Source organism: Amphiura filiformis, chromosome 6 (genome assembly GCF_039555335.1).
Source record: "Amphiura filiformis chromosome 6, Afil_fr2py, whole genome shotgun sequence".
NCBI classification, from domain to species: Eukaryota; Metazoa; Echinodermata; class Ophiuroidea; order Amphilepidida; family Amphiuridae; genus Amphiura; species Amphiura filiformis.
The window spans coordinates 26749201-26772838 of NC_092633.1; the positions used below are offsets into that span (position 1 = coordinate 26749201).

A 23638-nucleotide genomic window follows, 5' to 3' on the forward strand; every position below is an offset into this window, starting at 1 on the left:
AAATGCCTTATTAACCAGATAAACAGGCAGAGAATGCAAGAAATAACCTTAATTCTATGAACAAAATGCACCATTCTGATTAATAGTCAAAATGACCATTTGGGCCAGGGGCCAGTTTGAATCAAATAGGTATTTACTTCAGAACCTGGGCCTTTTGGGGCTTTACGGTGGCCAAATGGCCCCTGGCCCCCACTTATTTCCCAGCCTGGATATTTGTATGGTTAAGCTAGATGTATGTGTGTGTACATGTAGTCATGTAAGTATATGGGATGCAAGATAGCTGTAAATGATATGTTGAGACATGATGTTTTGGTGTACCTAGTTCCTGATAAGCTTCCTTTTGAACGGCTGATTCACCAAGAGGCCAACCTTACGACATTAATATACTAATATATAACCATATGGTTTGTGCGAGTCCAAGCTTCCTGGTTTAACATTCTCTATGCAGGAGCAGATCCACATCTATAGGAGAAAATCTGGTACCCCCTAAAATTCCTCAAAACATAGCTCAAATCAGGAAACATTGTGCCAAATCAGCTCAATTTCAGCCAATTCTAGCCTCTGTGTCCCCCGACAATCCTGGATCCGCCCGTATTTTGTCCCAAGCAACTTGGATAAACCAAAGTGACAAGCTGTGTCGACCAGTTGTGTAGCCATTTGTTCTCCAAACCTGTTGGCTTCTCTTCCATTGTCCACCCATAGCCCATATACATTGTTTATCAGTTGTTGCAAACTGGCTCTGTTCATCTGTGCATCTTGTGGCTGTTCATGCCCAAAGTGTTTTTGATGTTTAGGTGAATAATAGAGCAAATTCTTTATCCCTCTCGTGCTTGTCTTTTTATCCTAGTACTAATGAAGAAAATATAAACTCTTTAACAGAAACTTATCCATTTTCATTCTCATAAAATAAACATAATTTGCTGAGCTTGAAAGATCTGATCATGAAAGTCTGATGATCAACAATTTCAAAATGGTTAAACTGAATTTAACCAGTATAGCATGCACATAGCAAGGGGACAAAAAGAGGGGCGCCCAAATTTATGTAAAGCTGCAAAAAAGCGGCAAAATAGTTCAAAACCGTGCAAAAAAGTGCAAAAATTGCACAAAAAGTGGGGCACCAGTGAAAGTGCCCCGCTTGTGATGTGCTTGCAGTATATGGCTCATTTATAAATGAAAATGTTAATTTTTATTTAAAATGACACAAAACTTGTGTTTTGTGAAATAAATGTTGGACAGTGGAACTTCAAGACAGCACATCCCATAAATGTAATGGTATGAGACAACCTCAACTAGGCCTCTGCTAGCCCAGTCAACTGCCAGTGACGTACAAAGGAAACATCAAACTTTTGCTGGTTTAAAGAAGTGTTAAGCTTAGAAGCAGGCAAAGAGTCTGCTACTCTGTCAGTTCCACATTTTAACTTTTTATCATTCTGATAAAACATAGGTTCCAGTGTATGCTATTTTGCACACACTTTTATTTAATTTGATTTGTAAGCATGTGGATTTATGTGTATGACTAGAGTATGTGTTTATGTTTGTAAACACAGACAAATGAGGACCTACACATGAGAACTCTCTGTGTAACTCAGAACACAGGAACCGCAGGGTCTGCGGTTCCTGGATGGGTGTTTCTATATCAAAACTGCAGTTGCCGCCTTGTCGCTCAAAGGCGTGTGGCTGTAGTTAGATAGTGAAAAATTAGTAGAGTGGGTTGAGATCAGGGACATAGCCAGCTTTCTTGGTCTGGGGGGGGGGAATACAATTTCGGGGGAACAGACAAAAAAAATTGCTGTTGCATCGTACAATACATAAATTTGTATTTTCGCTCATTATCAGGATGAAAAGGGCTCTATTGTATTTTACACTATTTTACCCCATGATCGGGGTGAATTTTGGTGTCTTTTACTTTGCCCTCCCGATTTTCTCTTTCTTTTTTTTGTCAGAGGGGCACTTTTTTCTTTCATTTGGGCACTCAGCCCCCCCCTCGCTGGCTATGCTTCTGGTTGAAATCCTCAGTTGCTGGTGTTTGCATGTATGGTGTGTGTGTGGGAGGGGTGCTATGTGTGTTTGGCAGATATATGAATAACAATATATGATATGACTTATCATTAGTAAGCACACGGTACAATGACGTGGCTTGCTTTACATCACTCCCTCTCATTTTTGCTCTCTTTCCTTTTTTGTCTCTTTCGCTGTCTGCCTCTCTCTCTCTCTCATTCTCACAGTCAATTCTGTATCACATTTGCTTATCTGTTAACAAAGATTTATTGATATTCATACATATATATATATATATATATATATATATATATATATATAGGAGACATTTAACAAAATGACAAAAGTGTTAAACTTTAAAATTTCAAAATCAAAAACTACCAAATTATAGATTGACAATTGAATAACAATGCTTTCTTTTGTTGTTTCCTTTTACAGGAAGATGAGAATCTGATGGCTCATCTGATGGGTGCCTTCTTTTGTTTTACATGTGGTGTTGCCTATTGTTTCATCCACACATGGCTTTCATTCAAGACATCACCATTACTGAGTCCGCCTTATATGTGTTTCCTACGGCTTTCATTAGCAAGTTTTGCTGCACTCACCACAGCTCTTGGTATCCTTTGAATTTAACTCTCTCCACGCGAGTGTCGACTGCAGAAAATTCAAAATTTCAGAAATGTAAATTTTCATGACCATATTTGGAATCAGCATGAAAAATGCATTAAAATGAGTACAAACAAGTCTGGTATTGGTTCAGTTTTTCTTAAAATAGCTCTTGATATTTTGAGAAAATATTTCAACACTTGAACTTTTTCTGTTGAAGCGCATGGCTAGCACGCAGAGCATTAACTTAGCTATTGCTTTTGGGCTATTCCAGTTGAAATCCACACACCCCCATATGGAAGACATAACTTGAATCTTCCACACAGGTAGCATGAATATCAAATGGAATTACTTGAATCGATGCCTCCATTTGAAATCTACACCCCCTGTGTGGGAGATTAAGGGCATTTCTTCCATAGGGGGTGTATGGGTTTCAACTGGAATAACCCTATATGGCATATTGAACACTACATTGGTCTAGCAGATGATTAGCTAGAAGATGATTTACTATATATTCTCTCTAATTAAAAGCCCCTCTCATGAGAATTATCATTGCAAAGAATAGATGCCCCCTTTGGAAAATGAAATGCCCGGAGGCATTAATTAGAATGAATATGGAAATTGATCAGTGGAGGAAGATAGGGAAAACAAACTAACTTAAACATGTTAAAAGGGAAGGTTTGCATATCAAAGGGTTTCTTATGAGGAAGGACTCAAATTAAAATGAGGTTCTGTGATATAAGGAAAGTTGGAGGCTGCATGGAGTAAACTTCTTAATGTCCAATAAGATACAGGTACAATTTCACAAAATAGCAAGATTTCTACTATTTCCTATGTAGGCATATTCACTTTTTTCTTGGTAACAAGATTCACTCTAAAGCAGCGAAAATTCTACGTTGCTTATCAAAAGGCCTTGGTGAAATAATCAGCAGGACGAGTCAGCTTTAATATGGAAAAGAGAGAAAAACAGAAGAGAAAAAGAATCTTAATCTTTCATTTATAATTAGAAAATGTCTTGCACGTAATGAAGATCATGTTTTTCCCTTGATGTGGAAATTCCTGTTCATATGGAACGATTCACTCTAAAGCAGCGAAAATTCTACGTTGCTTATCAAAAGGCCTTGGTGAAATAATCAGCAGGACGAGTCAGCTTTAATATGGAAAAGAGAGAAAAACAGAAGAGAAAAAGAATCTTAATCTTTCATTTATAATTAGAAAATGTCTTGCACGTAATGAAGATCATGTTTTTCCCTTGATGTGGAAATTCCTGTTCATATGGAACGATAAGAAGGGTATAGGTTCACAAAATAATCATTGAAAGTTGAAAAGATTTTTTCCTTAACCATATAATTGCAGTCATTCTTTTTGGTACAGCTTTAAGATGGGATGCGGACGAGTGCAATCCAGTAAGTATGAATCATAACTTATTATTAACAAGCTTGAATAATGTCATTTATTGTTGTATCACATACCTAATATAGAAATGAGGGAAACCAAGACGTGGCAAGAAAAATGTCTCCTTGTTTTGGAAAAAGTTTGGTAAAAGTGTCAATAATGTGGTACGAGACAGTTAAAATTACAAAAGCATAGAAATGTACAAGGAAGTCATTTGCTGAAGGAGTCTGATTACCTGTGAAGAGCATTTTCTTAATTGCAAGGTGTACAGACCTGGAATTGCCCCCCTCCCACTTACCCTCAAACTAATCCAAGCAAAGGCTACTGAAGAAAATGTATAGATTCCACCTCATCTGAAACTGCATTTGGCTCCTGCTGCCATGAAAGTCTTTCGGCACTGATACCTGCGTGGGACAAAATGACACATGAAGAAATTCAGGGAAAGCGTATGATGTAGTATGAGTTCATCAATCTTGTGCCTCATGTATGGGTGAAATTTTCAAAACAGGTTGAAAAATAATAATTATGTAGTGTGTTTAATATATTGCTGGTATTAACCCACATGTCTCAAAGTTAGTTGCAGTCAGACAACAATGTCAGGTGTGTGGTTGAATGAGTTTGCACAGCTTGGATTATGTAGAGAATGTAATGTAAAATGGGAAATGCTCTCCAAAAAATGCTTCTATTTCAAGAGAATGTGCGGCTTTAGGGTTAATGTTTAGGTTTGGGATATAAATGCTCCACACAAGTATCTCATAGGGTTGTAGTGTTCTTCAATGTGAATGTAGTAAGGCTTGAATTAACTCTGACCACATTCATTTGGAAGGGTCAGAATAATCTGCGAATATGGTGCTAACATACAGTGGCGGTGCCAGGGGGGATGGGGTCAGAACTCTTCCCCCCCCCTGCTGCCACCCCAGTAAAACCCCAAAATTACGAAAATGTCCACTTTTTGCAGCAGTTTTGCTCAAAATTGGTTGATTTTCCCCCTCTTAAATTCAATTCCCCCAATGCCCCGAAAAATCCTGGCACTGCCACTGGCTACATAGCAATATGTAAATAGTTTCACCAACATTTTTATCGTATATATGATCACCATTAATATAACCATCATCTCTTTCTTTCTTTTTCAGCAAATATATTACAGACGAATCAGTGCAGCATTTGAATGGTTTCTAATTGTAACCTTTGACCTGTTCTTCCTGACCTTTGCCCTGGAGTTCAAATCTATCAAACTCACACATGAATTCAAACATTTCAAAGGTGGATCATGGGTGGCATTTACACCCGTTCCCACATCAGAAACAGTGTCTGGAACAGCATCAGTGGAATCAGAAAGTAGGAGGAACAGTTGTAATGGAAACCAAGAGCTGTAGGCATTCTTGTATTGTTTGTAAAATGTTTTGTCAAATAAAATACATCTTTAAAATATTATGTGTTCATTTATCTTATTTTTGTCTCTTTCTGTTTGTTACAAGTAATCAGAAAATATCATAAAAAAATATTCAATAAATATCGATTCATCGTATCGTGTCCCTGCTGGTTTGATTAATTATTAATATAGCGCCACCACTTTTCCCGATCGAACCTTTCAGAAATCACTATATACTTGACATGATCAAGATCAAAGACGGCCGAATCTACTTAATATTCATGTTGACATTTCGAGATTAATATTCATATTCACATTGCGGACCAATCAGAATACTTCGGTGTAACGCTTGATCTCTTAGATAGATGGGGTGAGCAACGAAGGCGGTTTTTATCTGACCAAAATGTCACACCGTCGCCAGGGCAGATTGGTCGCTAGGGCAGAATGACGTCGGAGCCTGGGCAGATAAAAATCTGTAAAAAGTTTTAAGAAATTGTGGGCGGGGCGAAGGGTCGGCGGCGAAACACAAAGAGATTTGGCAGGCACACACATCGACGGATTTCAATTTCAGCGGAGTTCGTCAACAAAGATGAACCAAATGGCCGGCCAAATGGTATATTTTATTGCTGCAGAATCGGGCACACGGCAGAAACAAGGTATTTAAAACATTATACTTGTTTTTGGAATCGAATGTTGATAAAAGCGAAATTAGAAACTGATTTTTGCGGGTAAATTTTGAGGACATCGGATAGTTGTTACAAAGTTTTTTTGTTTTTTTGTTTTTTTAACCAGTCAAAACTTCCGGGTCATGCCATGGTAAATTAATACGGATGTGCATTCCTGTCGCCTGATGTATGATCGAAATCATCATGCTCATTCCTTTGAGTACACAAACCTTTCCACTAGCCTTGTTGTTTGCAGTTGCCTGTCGTGAGCTGAAGACGGGGCTGAATTCTGAGAGAAATGTGACTGTCTGATCGGCCTGACTGAGTCCCACCCGGTCCCGGGCCAATGTTTAATTTTGTAAGCTTACATGTTCATGTGTTTGCATGTTTGTAAATGTAATTGTGAGATGCACTGGCATGTGCTTATGTTCATGTCGTGATGTTACATGTTAACATGGACGTTATTCATGTATTCATTTAATATGTTCATGAGCTTACACATATTCCTGACATTGTCCTTGACCTTGCTGCTATTATTTTAAGTATTAATTAGGTTTCTGCCGGAAATTAGAACGAAATGGTCTGAGCAATCGGCAACAGCAATAGCCTTTTCCGCGGGATCCGCCGTCCAGTGAGTCCTGCCGTACTGCATGCCATGCGATAGACATTACGTCCTCGATTACGCGGTAGTCGCAACGCATTGCGCACCTCTTCAGTCAAGGCTCAAGCGTCAACGCGGTGATCTTAGACTTAGCAACAAGGTACTCATACCCACAAGATGGCGGCGTTGACGTCACAATGACAGTGTCAATACAATGACTACCTCTATTGAAAAGTTATAATTTGGTTCACCTCAAGTTTGGTAGTGATGTCAATGCTCTTTCGCGGTTGTGCCGCAAGCGTGCTGACAAATCGCAGCTGTGCACGTGCGTGTACATGGCGTTTAACTTTACGCGCGATTCGATACTGCGGCAAGCATAGACATACCACCTAGACCTATGAGTGCCCATACTTAACCATGGCAGTAGCCGGGGCAGTAGGTGAAGCCACGTATCCAAGCTGATTTTGGTCGGGTGGTCGGACGCGCAGAAATAGGCGTTCATGTCTGGAGAGAAAGACGCGCTGTTTATGCGATTGTTGCGCCATATTGCTCGCGTCAAATGCAACATGTTCTGTAGATGCGAACATAATCTGCTTGCTTGCGCCCTTGTCAAAGTCACTGGTCTAGGTACTTGTTTGTCTGGGGCGGCGAGCAAAATAAGCACCTAGTCACTACCGAACTTGATGAACCAAATTATAGGCCTAACACTAACACTACCATGACTACACGCATGCAATCAAAGGATCATGATTGCATGGAACTGTAAAAGGTACCGGTCATCTTCAAAGCGGCAAGTATGAAACCAGCATAAGACAGCTCGCATGCGCCGACAACAGCAGCACACTTGTAGATCCTTGATGATCGTATGATAATGGGTTTATGCATACAGTCGCAAGCTAAAAACACGATTCTACTGCTTAGATGTTTGTGCCGGTTAAGAAACAACAGGGATGTCCTTACAAAAATACTTCATTTTTTGGGGGGAAAAACAATTTTACTTAATACCAACAATTAATCTGGATTTTGTCTTTTGGCTAGATTCAAAATCAAAATATTTGCCAGCCAATCCCCCAGGCCCATCCATTAGGCCTCGTATCCATAGGCTGTTCCCTTGTGGCGTGTGCCCTTGTTCGTGTTTACTTTTCCCATGTGACCTGCCACACAGACAACGAACCTTTGTTTTGCTTAGTGGCTGCTATGGTTCGCTTGTCTGTGTGGCAGGTCACATGGGAAAAAGTAAACACGGAACAAGGGCACACGCCACAAGGCAACAGCCTATGGATACGAGGCCTTATGACACAATATTGGATAGGCAATGTTAGTCTATAAATGTTAGGGAGCGATCGTTATTTACGACAGGGGAGGGATGGGCATTTTGAGGGGGGAACCCAAATTTTTTTGTTTCTTGAGGGGGAATGCAAAATTTTTGTTGAACCAGGAGGGGGATTTTTAAGTTTTAAATGGAGAAATGCGGGAAAACAGGTACAGGCCATTAGTCCGACACACCGCTAGTCCGACACTCCGCTAGTCCGGCACGCCGCTAGTCCGACACGCTGCTAGTCCGAATCTGAAATGCACTGCACCAGTCCGACATGCCGCTAGTGCGAATCTAAAATACACTTTGCCAGTCCGACACTGCGCTAGTCCGAAAATGAAAAACACTGCGCTAGTCCGAAATTGAAAACCACTGCGCTAGTCCGAATCTGGAAAACACTCTTTCAGTCCGAGACTGCGCCGAATCTAAAAATCACTGCGCTAGTACGAAACTGAAAACGATTTTGAAAAGCACTGCGCTAGTCCGAATTTGAATTGGGGAAACACTGCGCTAGTCTGATATTCGGACTAGCGCAGTGTTTCTCAGATTCGGACTCGCGCAGTGTTTCTCAGATTCGGACTAGCGCAGTGTTTTTCAGCGCTGTAGTTTTCAGTTTCGGACTAGCGCCATGGTTTTCAGTTTCGGACTAGCGCCATGGTTTTCAGTTTTGGACTAGCGCAGTGTCGGACTGAAGAAGTGTTTTCCAAATTCGGACTAGCGCAGTGTATTTCGGATTCGGACTAGCGGCGTGTCGGAATGAAAACTGTGTTTTCAGATTCGGACTAGCGGCGTGTCGGACTGTTGCAGTGGTTTTCATTTTCAGACTAGCGCATGCTTTTTTTTCGGACTAGCGCTGTGCTTTTCATTTTCGGACTGACGCACCTCTAAGTATAGGGAATTTGTGTTGTCGGACTAGCGGCGTGTCAGACTGAGCGGTGCACCCGGAAAACAAAACGCCCATTCCCCTGCTGTAAATAACGATAGGTCCTTAGTCATATTTTATATTAAATGCTTTTATTTTTGTGTGTGTTTGGTTTGCAGTTGACCTAGCTTATCAATGTGGAAATGGATTAATTATCTCTATAAAGACTCTGTGAAGATACAATGGATCTGTTGCTGTAAATTGGTAAGTAGATTACAGTCAACATCAAAACTAAATACAGAAAACAAATTGTTGAAAATTGGGATAAATTGAATCCCACCCAGAGCAAACAACTTCTCTCTTTGTTTTCTCTCTTTATTCCTTCCTTCTTTCCCTTCCCGTTGTCAAAAAAACCCTGAGGCGGTTAGGGTTAAGCAGTTTCATAGCCAAGTCAAGTATTGGGGAAAATGTTCAGAGGATACGAATTGTACAATGTTCAATTCTTTCATTCAGTAAAAGGGTGGAACAACTTGCTTACATCCACCATTAATAAATGCTGCCATTTATACAGCGCCTTTCACATGTATCAAAGCGCTTTAAATTTATTCCGCTGTTGTTAGAATGTGTCGGCTGCCATACAATGCCTAAAGCATGCTCATACCTTTGGACCTGCGCTAAATAGACAATATTCCTAACAGCTCCCCATTTCACCCCTGGGTAGAGAAAGGCAAGTGAAGTAAAGCGCCTTGTTCAATACAATGGCACAACACGATGGCACTGCTGGGGCTCAAACTTGCAAAACTCTGATTATTGAGGTAGAACCTGTACTGCTGCGCCACCTTGCCCCCGTTACTCATCAGACAACTTCAGCTTTCAAATCTGTTCTAGCTGAATGTTCTGACACAGTACCCTGACTCCAAAAATAGACCTCCCAATCATACCCCCAGTTTAAACTTCTACAGGTAGATATAGAATACAAGATCCAAGAAATTCATTGGTTGAAATTCATGTTGGTAGATTTCATCTATGCATTACATGTATTGCTCATACATCAAATGGTTTTATAATTCAAGCTTTTTAAATAATCATGTTCTTCTTCTTATTTTTTTGTTTCACAGGGGCATGATGATTTGAAAAAGGGACCTCAGGACGTCAATCTACAATGCATCTCATGAATGATAGCTGCCATAAACAAATATGCTTTTTGTATAGAGCGTACATTTTCTTGTTGGTCATTCAATCTACACATTTGGCAAACAATGTTATAGTATAATGTAAAGTACCAGTATTCAGCAAAAATCAAGAGGTGAAATGAATTATCTTTGGTAATATATTAAAGTGACATTTTATCAGACTATATTTAAGAACTGGAGTGCTAAATTTGTGACTTCACATGAATGACACTGTATTGTGTTTTTTTTAAACTGTTGTGGAAGAGGTAGCCCAGTCAAAGGTAAATAACCTGAATAACCCACCACTAATTGCAACACAATTCATATAACCACCTAGTACAGACAGGCTGTGAGCTCGACTCCTATACCGGTTTGATTTGATTTGTGAAATCTTTAAACTACTTCAGTGGCAACCACTGCTTTCCAAGCAGGCCCTCATACAATGATCTAAGATGCTTGCTATTAGAGGGGTATCACGTTTTGTGAATAGAACTCGCTCGCTATTTGAGGGGCATTGCGGTTTTGCAAATTGGGCAAGTTCTATTTATCATCCATTCTTTTCAGAAAAACATATTAAAGAATATATTAATAAAATTCACCAGAAGTCAAAGTAGTGGAACAATGCTTAATTTTTGCATGAATCCAAAATGGCCACTTATGCATGTGTGAGATTTCAAAGTTATTCCACTCTGGATAATATCCATATAAGAATGGGGAAAAAGTATAGTTTGACCTGTCTCCAACATACAGTTCTTGAGTTATAGGCAAAAAGGTGATAGGTTAAATTTTGGGGTCCACAGGCAGCTACAGTTGAAAAATATTCTAATTTTAATGAAACTGGTTTCAAATTATTCCCCAGTCACAACTCTTTCCCCTTGTTCCCCATTAAAAACCCAAAATTAGGGAATTGTCTACTTTTAGGGCAAATTTCAGCATAATTTGTTGATTTTACCCCCACTGCATGTTACCAAAGTAACAACCACCTGAGATATGACAAACTTTTCTTTGTTTAAAATGTTTTTGCAAGCATAGCAATCTGAGTTTGTTTTTCTCACAATCATAGAATGTTTACATCTTTATTCCCTGTGGTACCCAAATTTTGACATTTGACCTTTTTCCCTATTACTCAAGAGCTGTATACTCAATCCCTATGACGAGGGGAATAAATTGGTATCGTCGGCTTTTTAACAAGATTTGACCAACTTTGTAATGTCACCCCTGTATAAGTGGCCATTTTTGATTTATGCCAATTAGGCAATGTTCCACTTGGATTTTCTGTAATTTTTGATATTTTTGTGTGAGCTTTTAGGAGATGGGTGCATATGTAATAGATTCTGGTGCATTTAGTGGTGGGTCATTTTTTAATTAGACTGGGCTGGTAGGTGATAATTCTGAAACATGCATGGAATGGAACTAAAAGTGACCAACTGACTGCTATTTTAGAGTCTGGGTTAGGGCTTAGGACTTAGGTTACAGGTAAGGGTGACATTTAGGGTAAGGTTTATGGATTAAAACTAAGTTGCTGTATTTATTGACTAATAACCCTTCAGTTGAGGCTTTACACTGCATGATCAGCAGTGTGTCTGCTATCTTCAGTAGATCAGCACTCTCAGTCATCCTAGGCTATTTAAGGCACTTAATTTAATGCCCATGTGACCCATCCTGTCTGCAACCTGTAATGTCAGCACCCATCTGGCCACAGGGGCATTAAATTAAGTGCCTGCATTTAAATAGCCCAAGATGACTGTAATATCTAATATCTTCAGTAGATAGTACTTTACACTGCATGATCAACAGTGTGTCTGCTATCTTCAGTAGATAACACCATACACTGTAATCGGTGGTATATCTGTTATCTTCAGTTGATAGCACTTCATACTGCATGATCAGCAATGTGTCTGTTATCTTCAGTAGATAGCACCATACGGTACACTGTTATCTTCAGTTGATAGCACTTCATACTGCATGATCAGCAGTGTGTCTGTTATCTTCAGTAGATAGCACCGTACGGTACACTGTTATCTTCAGTTGATAGCACTTTACACTGCACGATCAGCAGTGTGTCTGTTATCTTCAGTAGATAGCACTATACGGTATGTAATCAGTGGTATATCTGTTATCTTCAGTTGATAGTAGTTTACACTGCATGATCAGCAGTGTGCCTGTTATCTTCAGTAGATAACACCATACACTGTAATCAGTGGTATATACGTTATCTGCAGTTGATAGCACTTTACACCGCATGCTGATCAGTGTGTCTGTTATCTTCAGTAGATAGCACTGTACACTGTGTAATCCAGGGGCTATTTTAACGTGTCTCACTGTCACGTACGTGCCGAGATAAAATATTTGTACAGTGACAATTAACAATCCGTGTAGATATGCTTTAATAGTAGACAATGGTAGAGCCTTTCTTACGGTCACATGCAGGTAAAAATGTCAATATTTTTATTTTTGAAACGCACTCTACTTCATCAACACTTTCATCTCATTGCACGACCGTGACAGTGAGGCACGTTAAAATAGCCCCTAGTGTAATCATAGGTCATTCTAAATATGAAATTACCCACTACTAAATGCAACAGAATCCATTTCACATCGTCCATCTCCCAAAAGCTTGCAAAAACATCAAATGTCACAATATCCAAGTAGTTGTACTTCTGTGAGATTTTGGTCCTAAATTATGCTCCAGGAACAGCTGCTCCAGGAAGAGCTGCTCCGAGCATGAATAAATCTGGAGTAATATTCTAAGTCCAACATGCTCCAGGAGCATGTTTTGAATGCACAATGCTCAAGGAGCATGTCCAACATATATATGCTCCTGGAGCAGTGTGCATTCAAAACATGCTCTTGGAGCATGTTGGACTTAGAATATTACTCCAGATTATTCATGCTCCTGGAGCAACTGCTCTTGGAGCATACTTTTGGGCCAAAATCTCAAAAGAGATTTTTCTCCTAAATAATGCTCCACGAAGCGCTGCTCTGATCATGAATAAACTGGAGTAATTAACTAAGTCCAACATGCTCCAGGAGCATGTTTTGAATACACAATGCTCAAGGAGCATGTCCAACATATATATGCTCCTGGAGCAGTGTGCATTCAAAACATGCTCCTGGAGCATGTTGACTTAGAATATTACTCAGATTATTCATGCTCCTGAGCAACTGCTCTGGGAGCATAATTTTGGGCCAAAATCTCAAAGAGATGTTGGTCCTAAATTATGCTCCAGGAAGAGCTGCTCTGAGCATGAATAATCTGGTGTAATTAACTAAGTCCAACATGCCCAGGAGCATGTTTTGAATGCACAATGCTCAAGGAGCATGTCCAACATAGATCTGCTCGTGGAGCAGTGTGCATTCAAAACATGCTCCTGGAGCATGTTGACTTAGAATATTACTCAGATTATTCATGCTCCTGGAGCAACTGCTCTTGGAGCATAATTTTGGGCCAAAATCTCAAAGAGATTTTGGTCCTAAATTATGCTCCAGGAAGAGCTGCTCTGAGCATGAATAATATGGAGTAATATTCTAAGTCCAACATGCTCCAGGAGCATGTTTTGAATGCACAATGCTCAAGGAGCATGTCCAACATGCTCCAGCAGCATGTTTTGAATGCACACTGCTCCAGGAGCATATAATATGCTCCTGGAGCAGTGTGCATTCAAAACATGCTCTTGGAGCATGTTGGACTTAGAATATTACTCCATTGGGCCAACATCTCACAGGAGCGTGGAACAGTGCCTAATTTGCATGAATCCAAAAAGGCTGTTTATGCAGGGGTGAAATTTCAGAGTTGGTCAAATTTCGTTAGAAACCATGTCAATGTATTCCTCTTGTCATAAGGATAATTTTAGGTTGACCTATCTCAGATGTACAGTTATAGTGGAAAAGGTCAAATGTCAAAATTTGGATTCCACAGGGGGGGACACACATTTAAAAATTCTCTGATTTTAATAAAAATGGTCTCAGAGTGCTCTGCTTGCAAAAACAGTTAGAAAAAAAGAAGTTTACCATATCTCGGGTGCTTTGTTACCCCTTTGTTATCTTAGTAACATGGGCAAAAAAGATCAAAATCAATTGAGCCCTGCATGTTGATATTATATGACCTATTTTGACCATTGACCTATTGATATGGAACAAAACATCCAAAACAATGTATTGGATGAAAAAAGGAGCATTTTTCAATTGTGGACACCTGTGGACCCCACAATTTGACCTTTTTGCCTATAACTCGGGAACTGTATGTCGGAGGCAGATTAAACTATTCTTTTTCTGAAACCTTTTGATGAGAACAATACATTGATATCGGTTTTAACAGGATTTAACTAACTTCTAAATTACAATTATGTATCCAGAAGTCTCCATGTAATAAATAAAATAACTCCCAAAATTTGCTCATGCTTTAAATTAAAACTTTGCTAGATTTGTTTGTATTTGGTAGTTTTTTTGATCACTATGTATAGCCATATGTTGGCCTACTATAAGGTTGTATCAAAATGATTATTACCCAAGTTTCAAGTACAAGTATGTACAAGACTGCAACACAAAATAACCCAATTGTGGATCAATATATAAACTTTTGTCATTTCAAGAGAATTCTATGTTGCAAATATCACAACTATTTGTGTATCAATCATTTTGATACAGCCTGTTGTATAGCATCCCATATACTTTAGTTTTTTTTTTTTTTTTATTATTTCTTGCTCATCCCAATTTAGCTCTCCCCATTGCACATGAATACTGTAAAAGTGGGCATTTTCACAGAACATTAATATTTGTGCTTTTCCGCTTAACACACATGCCACGTAAATAATAAATCCTCAAATAATTATGTTCATTCATGTATAGGACTGCGAGAAAAATCACAAATTAAAAAAAAGCCGGTATCCCAAGGTATTTCAAAATTGGCAAAGTACACAACACTACATGAGCTTTAATACATTGTGTGAAAATTCCCACATTATGTCAAAGTTTATGTCACAGACCAGGAGTTTGGGGAATTTGGTAAATACCATAACCACCTGGGTATAAGCCCACCTTCGACTATAAGCCCACCCCTATTTTCAAAACATTCTGGGAACAAGGGTGCACTCAGGTATAAGCCCATTACTAAATTTTGGCCAAGTTTTTAAATCAAATCAATGCTTTGCTCTCATATTTAAGAACAAATATAAAAAAGTATCAGTTGATAATTAACATTCCCTTATTATTTTAAGAAATTGACATAGATGATAGAAATTACTGGCACATTAGACATATACAAATGGGGGGTGATTGTTCTTATTTTTAAATTCAAACACTAGCCCTTCCCGATAAGCCCACCCCATTTTGAAGTGAAATCTGCCGTCTAGGGTGGGTGGGCTTATACCAGTGGTTGCAGTAATAAATATATGTTGTGCAACAAACTTAGATAAGCAATTTTCTGGCCATGGGTAGCAGAATGAATGGACTGTAGATCCGTTGGATAGCGCTTTTCCAATGGGATGAACTTTGCTGCTTGGATGATGTCACGATGAGGTTAGCATTTATTCCATATTGAAAAGCGTGTTCCGACGGATCTGCACTCGACCAGCCTCGTAGTGATGGGTGGCAAAAGGAAATGGTGCTTTATTGATACCCTTATGTACATGTATGATGAGGCAAAATAAATTCACACCAAAAACCAGGTTATTGTTCAGGAAATTAATTCTTATATTATTTAATAAATATAAAGTTTGTAGTAGAAAAATTATTGATCAGGATAGACTTTCCCAATAAATCAATCAATTTTAATCAATCAGCAATACTGTTTCAAAAAGGTTTGACCACTAAAAATTTGGATTAATCAATATCTGATCATGGAAGTAAGTACTTCCATGATCTGATCAAATGAACAAGATACACCTTTGCTATATATCATTCAAATATTTTGGTCAATTTTTGGCAATAATTTAAGGGCCAAAATAATGCATGTTTATGGCATTTTTCATTGGCTGTGACAATCAAGCCCAAAGACCAGGGGTAGCATTAAGGCCCGAAAGTCAGGGGTTGTTTTCCGTGTTTTTCACTCCCGAGCTTGCAGAAAATCCAAATACATGGGGTGAAAATTAATTCTCGGGGGGTGAAAAATATTTTGCAGTGTAGTCAGGGATAGGAGTAAGGTCCAAAAGCAGAGGGTCAGAGTTCACCCCCGAGCTTGCACATTCCCAATATATGGAGGGTCCTGCCAAAGACTTGCAAGTACAAAGACTAATAATGCATTCTATTCTTTAGTAAACAGATTTTCTGTTCTTAACTATACTCAAATAATCAACATTAACTTTTTAATTATGAGCTCACTCTTAGTCTGTATTAAAGACTTTGAATACTTAGACTCCACCATGTCTTTAGAATTTGTGACTAAAATTGACAGAAAACATGGACAATTATTGCATGTTTTGGGCTAATTCCCCTCAAATTGTCAACAAAAAAAAGGACATTATTGTTAGAAGTATAGAACTAACTAAAGGATTAAGACAGGGAATAGCCAAACTATAGCAAAAATTGACAAATGGGGACAAAAATTTGGGGTTTGACTTTGGGGACCATAAATAATCCTGGCTACACCTCTGGATTAGGATTTAGCTATGTTGCAATTGGCAAAGATATTGTCTTTAATTAAAAAAAAAAATAGTGTTGCATTTTTCTAGAATCTGGAGTAATTGCAACAGAATCCCATCCATTTCACATCGGTGATGAACAACGGTGAAACATGATTGAATCCCTAAATGTATGTACGGTATATGCGCTGGAAAAAAAGTGTGTTATCAAGAATTTTATGCTGACAGATTTGATATCAACAAGTTTCCACTGTTCTTGGTAATAACAATCAGCCATCGAATTAACCCAAAGCACCCATGGCATTTTGCCGTGGGTGCCCATCCCTACCGCCGTAATGCCCTCAAAATATGTCCTTTACCCAAGGCAATTTACTTGCCGTGCCCTATAATGAAGTTGATGTTTGTGTGTGTTTTCTTCACTTTTGAGAAATTGCCTTGGTGCCCTTCTCAAATTTTCAACAGTTGCCATGATGCCCTCTTGAAATATTACAAAGTGCTGTGCTGCCTTGCCTTTTCAGTGAAACTAAGGCAATTACCAACTTGCCCTAAAAAAGTTCCTTAAGATCCTTAATTGAGGGCTTAGGGCTGATAACAATGTCTCAGTTCCTGGGGGCGGGGTAGTGCAATTGGTTATTACTATGGAGAGTCAGTCACATCAGCGCACTGGACCAGGTCTGGCATCAGGTCTACTTCATCAGCATCAGAAGCTTCCACATCATTGATGGCCGACATAATCGTAAGGTCCTGCATTTTAAGTCATCCTGGCTGATGTTGAAGAGAATGCAGCAAACAACAATGTATCACATGCACCCTCCAATACCACAAGCAGGGAAATTTGCTCTTGAGCTGATCAATCAGAACTCAGGTGGATATCCATGGTGGATCTATGACTCTGAAAAACAGTGAGAGAGAGAAAGAGAGAGGGGGTATTATAATCTATTTACAGAAGGTGTTGAAATTTTCAGTATAACATTGGCACACACCATTCACAAACAAGTTGAAGCTATATAGTTGACCAAGTACTGCATTTTTGATTCACATCAAGCTTCTCAAAACACAGCAAAATAGGTCAAGTACCATTGAGGCCTATTAACCTGCACCTATTGCAACACATAGAAAGTGAAATTAAATTGTTAAATCCTATCTTTATTTGAATTGTTGTATGAAAACAAACATTTTGATACACCTTTTGTCCAAATCAGAGCACTCTGATATTTTTGACCCCTAAGACCAAAAATGTGACCTTTGACTTTCTCTGCTATAACCTAAGAAGGGTACATCCTGTCAAACTAATAACTACTACATGTAGTATACATCATAAGATTGAGCACGAAAGAGCTTGGAAGTAGTACTACTGTCACGGTAAAAAGCGGTCGTATATTTTTGGTAAGAATAAACAAAAAGTCATTGAATAAAAATATATATATCATAGGCGATTAGGCATAGATCCCGGGGATGGGGGGGGATAAATCCCCCAATATTTTGCCAGGGGAAATGGTCCATACAATCATCCCCCAATGTTGATGCCTGTATGTGGGTTTCTGACCAAATTAACCTCATATTTGACCATTGTAGCCCCCAAAGTGCAAATTTCTTCGTACTTCATGCAAATTTATTCCATTTTTGCACCATATTTCAACAGTTAAATTTCAAAATGGCACAATTTTTCCATACCTGGATATAAATTCCATTTACGGATTACCCGAATTTAAAAAAAAAAAAATTATTTATTTTTTCGGGTTTGTAGTGTCCCTGGACCTAGAGCTAAATGCTAGGATAATTCATTGTTCACTTATTCATTCATTGAATTTGTATCAATTTTGAAATCATTAATAGAGTATGACATGAGTACAAATTTATTCAAATGACATAGGCCTACAATTTTTTTTTTTTTTATTAGTCAACCATGAATGATCCTAGCATTTAGCTCTAGGTCCAGGGACACTACAAAGCCGAAAACTTAAAAAAAAAAGAAATGGTTGATACGGGTACCCGGTTTACCCACCGAAATTTACCACGGGTACCCGAATACGTCATTACCCTATAGGTCACAGCCTTAAATTTCATTGTATTTGGTTTATTTTAAGGAGATAAGATTCATTCATTCATTCATTCCGGTTACTGTTCAAATGAGTGATTCCCAGGCCTCCCTCAAGTAACTCCATGACACATCATGCAGTGCTACAGACAAACTTGAGCAGAAACTGTTATATATTATGGGTGATTTGAAAATAGGCATCCCAGGATGGGCATCCAAAACTTTAAATCAACCGCCTGGCAATACAGAGCTGCCAACTCTCCCTCTTTTCGCAGGAGACTCCCTACTTTTAAACCTTCAGAACCCTTAATTTTTGGTCATCTCCCTGAAAAGGAAATGGTTTCATCCATTAAGATGTACACATTTTGACAAATCTCCCTGATTGCAACAGGAAATCTCCCTTTTTTCAAGATTCAAATGCTGGCAGCTCTGGGCAATAGGGGCTCTGACTCTGCCCCAGTGATATGCCACTGTCATGCTTGCCTTCACAACCCCCCCCCCCCCCCCCAAAAAAAAAAACACATAAAAAATAAAGTACCTGTTGCATGTATTCTTCCTCTGCTTCTGTTTTGAACAGAAGTCATCATCCATGAAGTATAGCAAGAAGTCCCTGCATATGTTCATTCTCAACAGCTCAGCTGAGATACAATGTACTGTCATCGTGCTGGTTCTGGTTGACCATGATTGTGCCTGTCGTTGATGATACTATTACCTGTATTCATGAAATTTACAGGAAATTGAATATTAAATACATGATGGAAGTACACTCTGCACTGAGAAAAATGCAAAAATAGGCACAGAATTGGGCAGGGGTGTAGTACCCCGTAAGTGCATGAACTTACTTATTATTTTACACCCTGTATCACCACTTTAGTTATTCATTATGTAGCTAACTAACTATAGATACAATTTATTAAAGCTCATAGTGTGGCCTGTAACAAAATTAGATTTCTTTTGAGTTGTTTCATTCATACAAGTACTAAATAGCAAATGCAATAAATTATCAATTTCAAGTAAAACCAGGTTTTTTTTCATGATATCACACTATATTTTTTCTTACACACCCTGAATACTAACTTCCATTTTGCACAGTTGCATTGCTTGGAACATAAGCTTTCCAAATATGTATACTTTTGCTGTAATTGGGTATTTAGTTTTAAAGATTTCAATACCTTTTTCTAAGGGGTGGTGCAATAATTATGTGTACCCCCCGGGGGGTGAATTATAGGGGGGGGCAAAGATTTTTTGGCAGGCCAGAAGGGGGGCAGCATTTTTGGCAGGTCAAAGGGGGGGTCAAGCGATTTTGGCAGGTCGAAAGGGGGGGCAAGCAATTTTTGGCACAGATATTTTGGGTACCGTTTCTATATTACGCCCTAAAAAGGCGTAGGAAAACGTTAGGAACACATTCAAATATGCAAAATTTCCTACTCGCTACGCTCGCATTATATGATAAGACAATTTCAGGTTTTAAATTTGGGTTCCCCAAAATCTTGCATGTGTAAGGGGGGGCAAAGATTTTTGCACGTCAAAGGGGGGCAAAGATTTTTTGGCACATCGAAGGGGGGCAAAGATTTTTGGCATGGCCAAAGGGGGGGGCAAGCGTTTTTGGCAGACCATTTTGAGAATTCACCCCCAGGGTACACATAATTATTGCACCACCCCTAATAAAATGAAATGAACCAAAAATAGAAGTAGGAGTATCAAAATTTAGTGAGGCCAAAGTAAATTGTTTGGTTGCCCTTCCAAGACAAAAATTTCGAGGGTTGGTTGATCGATCTTTTTTTTTCCATGTGTTTTTCCTCCAATTTCTCAAATTGACAAATGCTCGATCATTTTAAGGAAAAAAATTGTGTGTTTTTGGACTGAATTTAAATGTACATAAATACTTTGTGTTTTTTTATCAAATATGCATTTAATAGATAAAATGAGTGAATAACAATTATAAAATGTCCTTAATACTGTCCAAATTTAAGGTTGCTTCTAAAAGAGTGAATGGAAAAAAAAAAAGCCCAACCAAAATTTCTAATTTTTTGGGTCGGTCTCTGAGGGCAACCAAACATTTTTTTTTGCCTGATGAATATAAAATTATGATTACTCCAAGACTGTACACATGGCAGTGATCGACATATGTGCATATTTCAATCGTGCACATTAACGCGTAAACTCACTGAATGTACATGCCCGCATTCAGGTGTGACTTGTCGACACATTTGCGGCCTAACCGCACAAAAGCATTGACAATTGACATCACCTCCAAACTTGAGGTGAACCAAATTATACTATGCTGAGACTAGAGCTTGTCTGTACATACAGACCATGTAGTTGTAGAGACTGTTTTTACTATTTTTTGTGCTGACTGTGCTAGTGCATAGACTGTAGACAATGGTTGAGCTATTTAAGGTTTACAGAGCTTGCGAGGTGAAAGTGATTTTTTGAAATATTAGTCCTATTAAGTTCTATCAGGGGCGGATTTAGAGGCGCACCGGCGCGTGCCCCCTCTATTTTTTGCAGATCGGCGCCTGACTCTGTGTATTTTGCAGAGCGGCGCCTGACTTGTGTGGGCGCCCGAACCACGGGCGGCGTGTGGTGGTCATTCATAGGCCAGCTCACATCACACACTATAGGTGGCGCTATTCATCCATAGGGAAGTGGAATGTGCGTGTACGGTCCAAAAATGGCTTTACTGTGGGGCTCATTGGAGAAAATCAGTAAAAATTAATTTTGACAACCAAAACCTTTAGTGATGTTGACTTAATATGTTGGTACTGGCATGATACTGGATTCATAAACTATCACATAGTGCAATCCATGTTCCACCAAGTCGACGCTTGATTTAGCTCAAAAGCAATTTGTGTGTAAATCAAGACCATCCAAAACAGCTTTCTTACAGTAAAGAATAGGAGGTCATCTGGGGTCACATACAGTAGTGTGCATTGTACATGTGCCTGCTGCATGGCTGTCACAATTTCACACACAAAATTTTGGGCAAATTGATGACACTATTTTTGTCTGTAACTTCAAAAGTATATGCACTAGAAACATGATTGACCCCTTATTGTTTAGGTAATTCAATTCTCTTTCAAATGAAAGAACTTTCAGCTAAAAATATTGAACTTCAAAATTTTATGAACATCCCTATCATTCATAATCATAACAACTTTTATTTAATTTCCTTCCTGAAAATGTATACTTTCATAATACTATCATTATTGCATTGCGGCAGTCATACACATGTCATGATGTACAGTCGGGCATTAGTTCACCACGTAAACTTGTATGGCTCAAAATTCGGACCGCTCGCCATTAAGTTTACTGCTTTCTGTGTTTTGAAATTTGTCGATGTTTTAATGATCCCCGATTTCCGGTCGATTATTTTAGCTGTGTCGCGTCACGTGCATGACGCTAGTGGGTACCAGCCAAACTTCAGAAAAAAATCACGATCGCCGATAACGATGTGATATGGGACTTACATAGGATTACACAGAGATATTTCTTGCCAAAATTTGACCATTTCTAGGTAGCTTTGCCCTACTTTGTCTGTGTTATATGAAAAAGGACAGTCTTAAGTAAGTAAATGTGCAATGCTTTTACTGTTTTGATGTTTTGGGAGACTGGGAGGGATCAGAACAAAAAAAATGATGGAGCCTATTCTTGACTGTGTAATATTCCTTCAGCACATTATCGTACGGTAATAGCCTTATACGATGGACAGATAGTATCAGTTTGTGAATGAGGACATCGTATAAGTTCCTTGTACTATAGAAAAATTATCAAATTCGTGGACATCGTGGAACATACTCTTTGCGTGGCTGTGCGTAGTAAGCAGTTGTGCGCAGATAGCCTCGCTAATATTGACGCGTGAGAGTAGCGTTATGCGCGCGTGTAGTTAGCATGATTAGTCGCGGAGTAACAACAAGCGTAGTTGAATGTTCCACGATGTCCACGAATTTGATAATTTTTCTATAGTCGGGCATGGCGGACTATTCTGTGCTGTGGCTGTATGCATACTATGGGGTATAGTCTGTCCACTTAGAAGTACAAAGTAAATAGACCTCGGAAACTGGAGGTATGAGAATATATTCTTCAGACGTCAGTGCAATGCGCCTAATTGTTTCTTTGGCGCGCCAACTATTGCACAATTTGTACTTGCCGAGCGCTTTCCACGCTATTTACGCGTCATGTTTTTTAACACGCAGTGCATGTGGCGCAAAGCATCGACCCCAGGTGCCACAAATTTGGTTTGTACTTCTATGTGGACAGACTATAGGCCTACTGACTGAACTACCATGCATGCATGTAGGCGGCTTGGGCCCATGCATGCCAGGATCTGTGATGCATAGATGACAGCCACTACCCGTGGCACTACCATGACTACTTGTAGAATTGTGAATGCCGTCGATTTCGCCGCGCATGGCCGGTAGCATTTCCATTATGTTATATTTATCACTTATTTATTTGTAAGCTTACATCGGATGCAGTGATGTATTGTACTGAAATTTGTCAGTGAGTGTCTCTGAATAATTTCATGATTTTATTCAGTTCGGTGAAATTTACTCAGTTGGTTATTTGTATTTTCATGTATCAGTCCCCCAGTGAATTCATTTGGAATATACAGTATTACTCACAAAATTAAGAAAACATCATCCGAATCTCCGGTTGTTCACGATCGCATCTCACTTGTAAACAAAGTGAAATTCCCACCTGCTCCCACTTCCGGCAAGAAATTGTAAAAATCGCGGGTGAAAGTGCGTTCGAATTTCTAGGTCACGCAAATCACACAAAATATTGAGAGGTCATCGGTGTGACATTGTTGTCAGAATTGAAAGGTGATAATACGGGTCTCTGATTGGTCAATCGGCGAGTGTTGCACACCCCTTCTCTATTTAAAATGCGGAAATAAATACTATCTATGAATAATTCATCATTCATCGATCATGAATATGCATGTTATCGTCACGTTAAAATCATCCGATCGAATCGTATCATGTTTATGGCGCTTACTACGTGTATATAGTGTAGACTTGATCCACCAGTCC

At 39.0% G+C, this 23638-nt stretch overlaps 1 protein-coding gene and 2 long non-coding RNA genes across 3 annotated transcripts in view; 2 read left to right on the forward strand and 1 right to left on the reverse strand.

Moving 5' to 3' along the window:
- LOC140154439 (DNA damage-regulated autophagy modulator protein 1-like) overlaps positions 1-5360 on the forward strand; it is a gene marked incomplete at its 3' end in the record, with an annotated part of 106068 nt that extends 100708 nt beyond the window's left edge. The window contains exons 6-8 of the mRNA XM_072177005.1: positions 2437-2614; positions 3961-4010; positions 5133-5360. Coding sequence (XP_072033106.1) covers positions 2437-2614; positions 3961-4010; positions 5133-5360 — 456 coding nt within the window. The remainder of the gene's footprint in view (positions 1-2436; positions 2615-3960; positions 4011-5132) is intronic.
- A 5-nt stretch (positions 5361-5365) lies between these two features.
- Positions 5366-10533, forward strand: LOC140155194 (uncharacterized). Its single transcript, XR_011859355.1, has 3 exons — positions 5366-6027; positions 8994-9078; positions 9933-10533. It is a non-coding gene; the product is annotated as an uncharacterized lncRNA (long non-coding RNA).
- Positions 10534-17143: 6610 nt separating this feature from the next.
- LOC140155195 (uncharacterized) lies at positions 17144-23428 on the reverse strand. Its single transcript, XR_011859356.1, has 3 exons — positions 23228-23428; positions 19141-19314; positions 17144-17456 (listed from the first exon to the last, which is right to left on the reverse strand). It is a non-coding gene; the product is annotated as an uncharacterized lncRNA (long non-coding RNA).
- Positions 23429-23638: the final 210 nt, after the last annotated feature.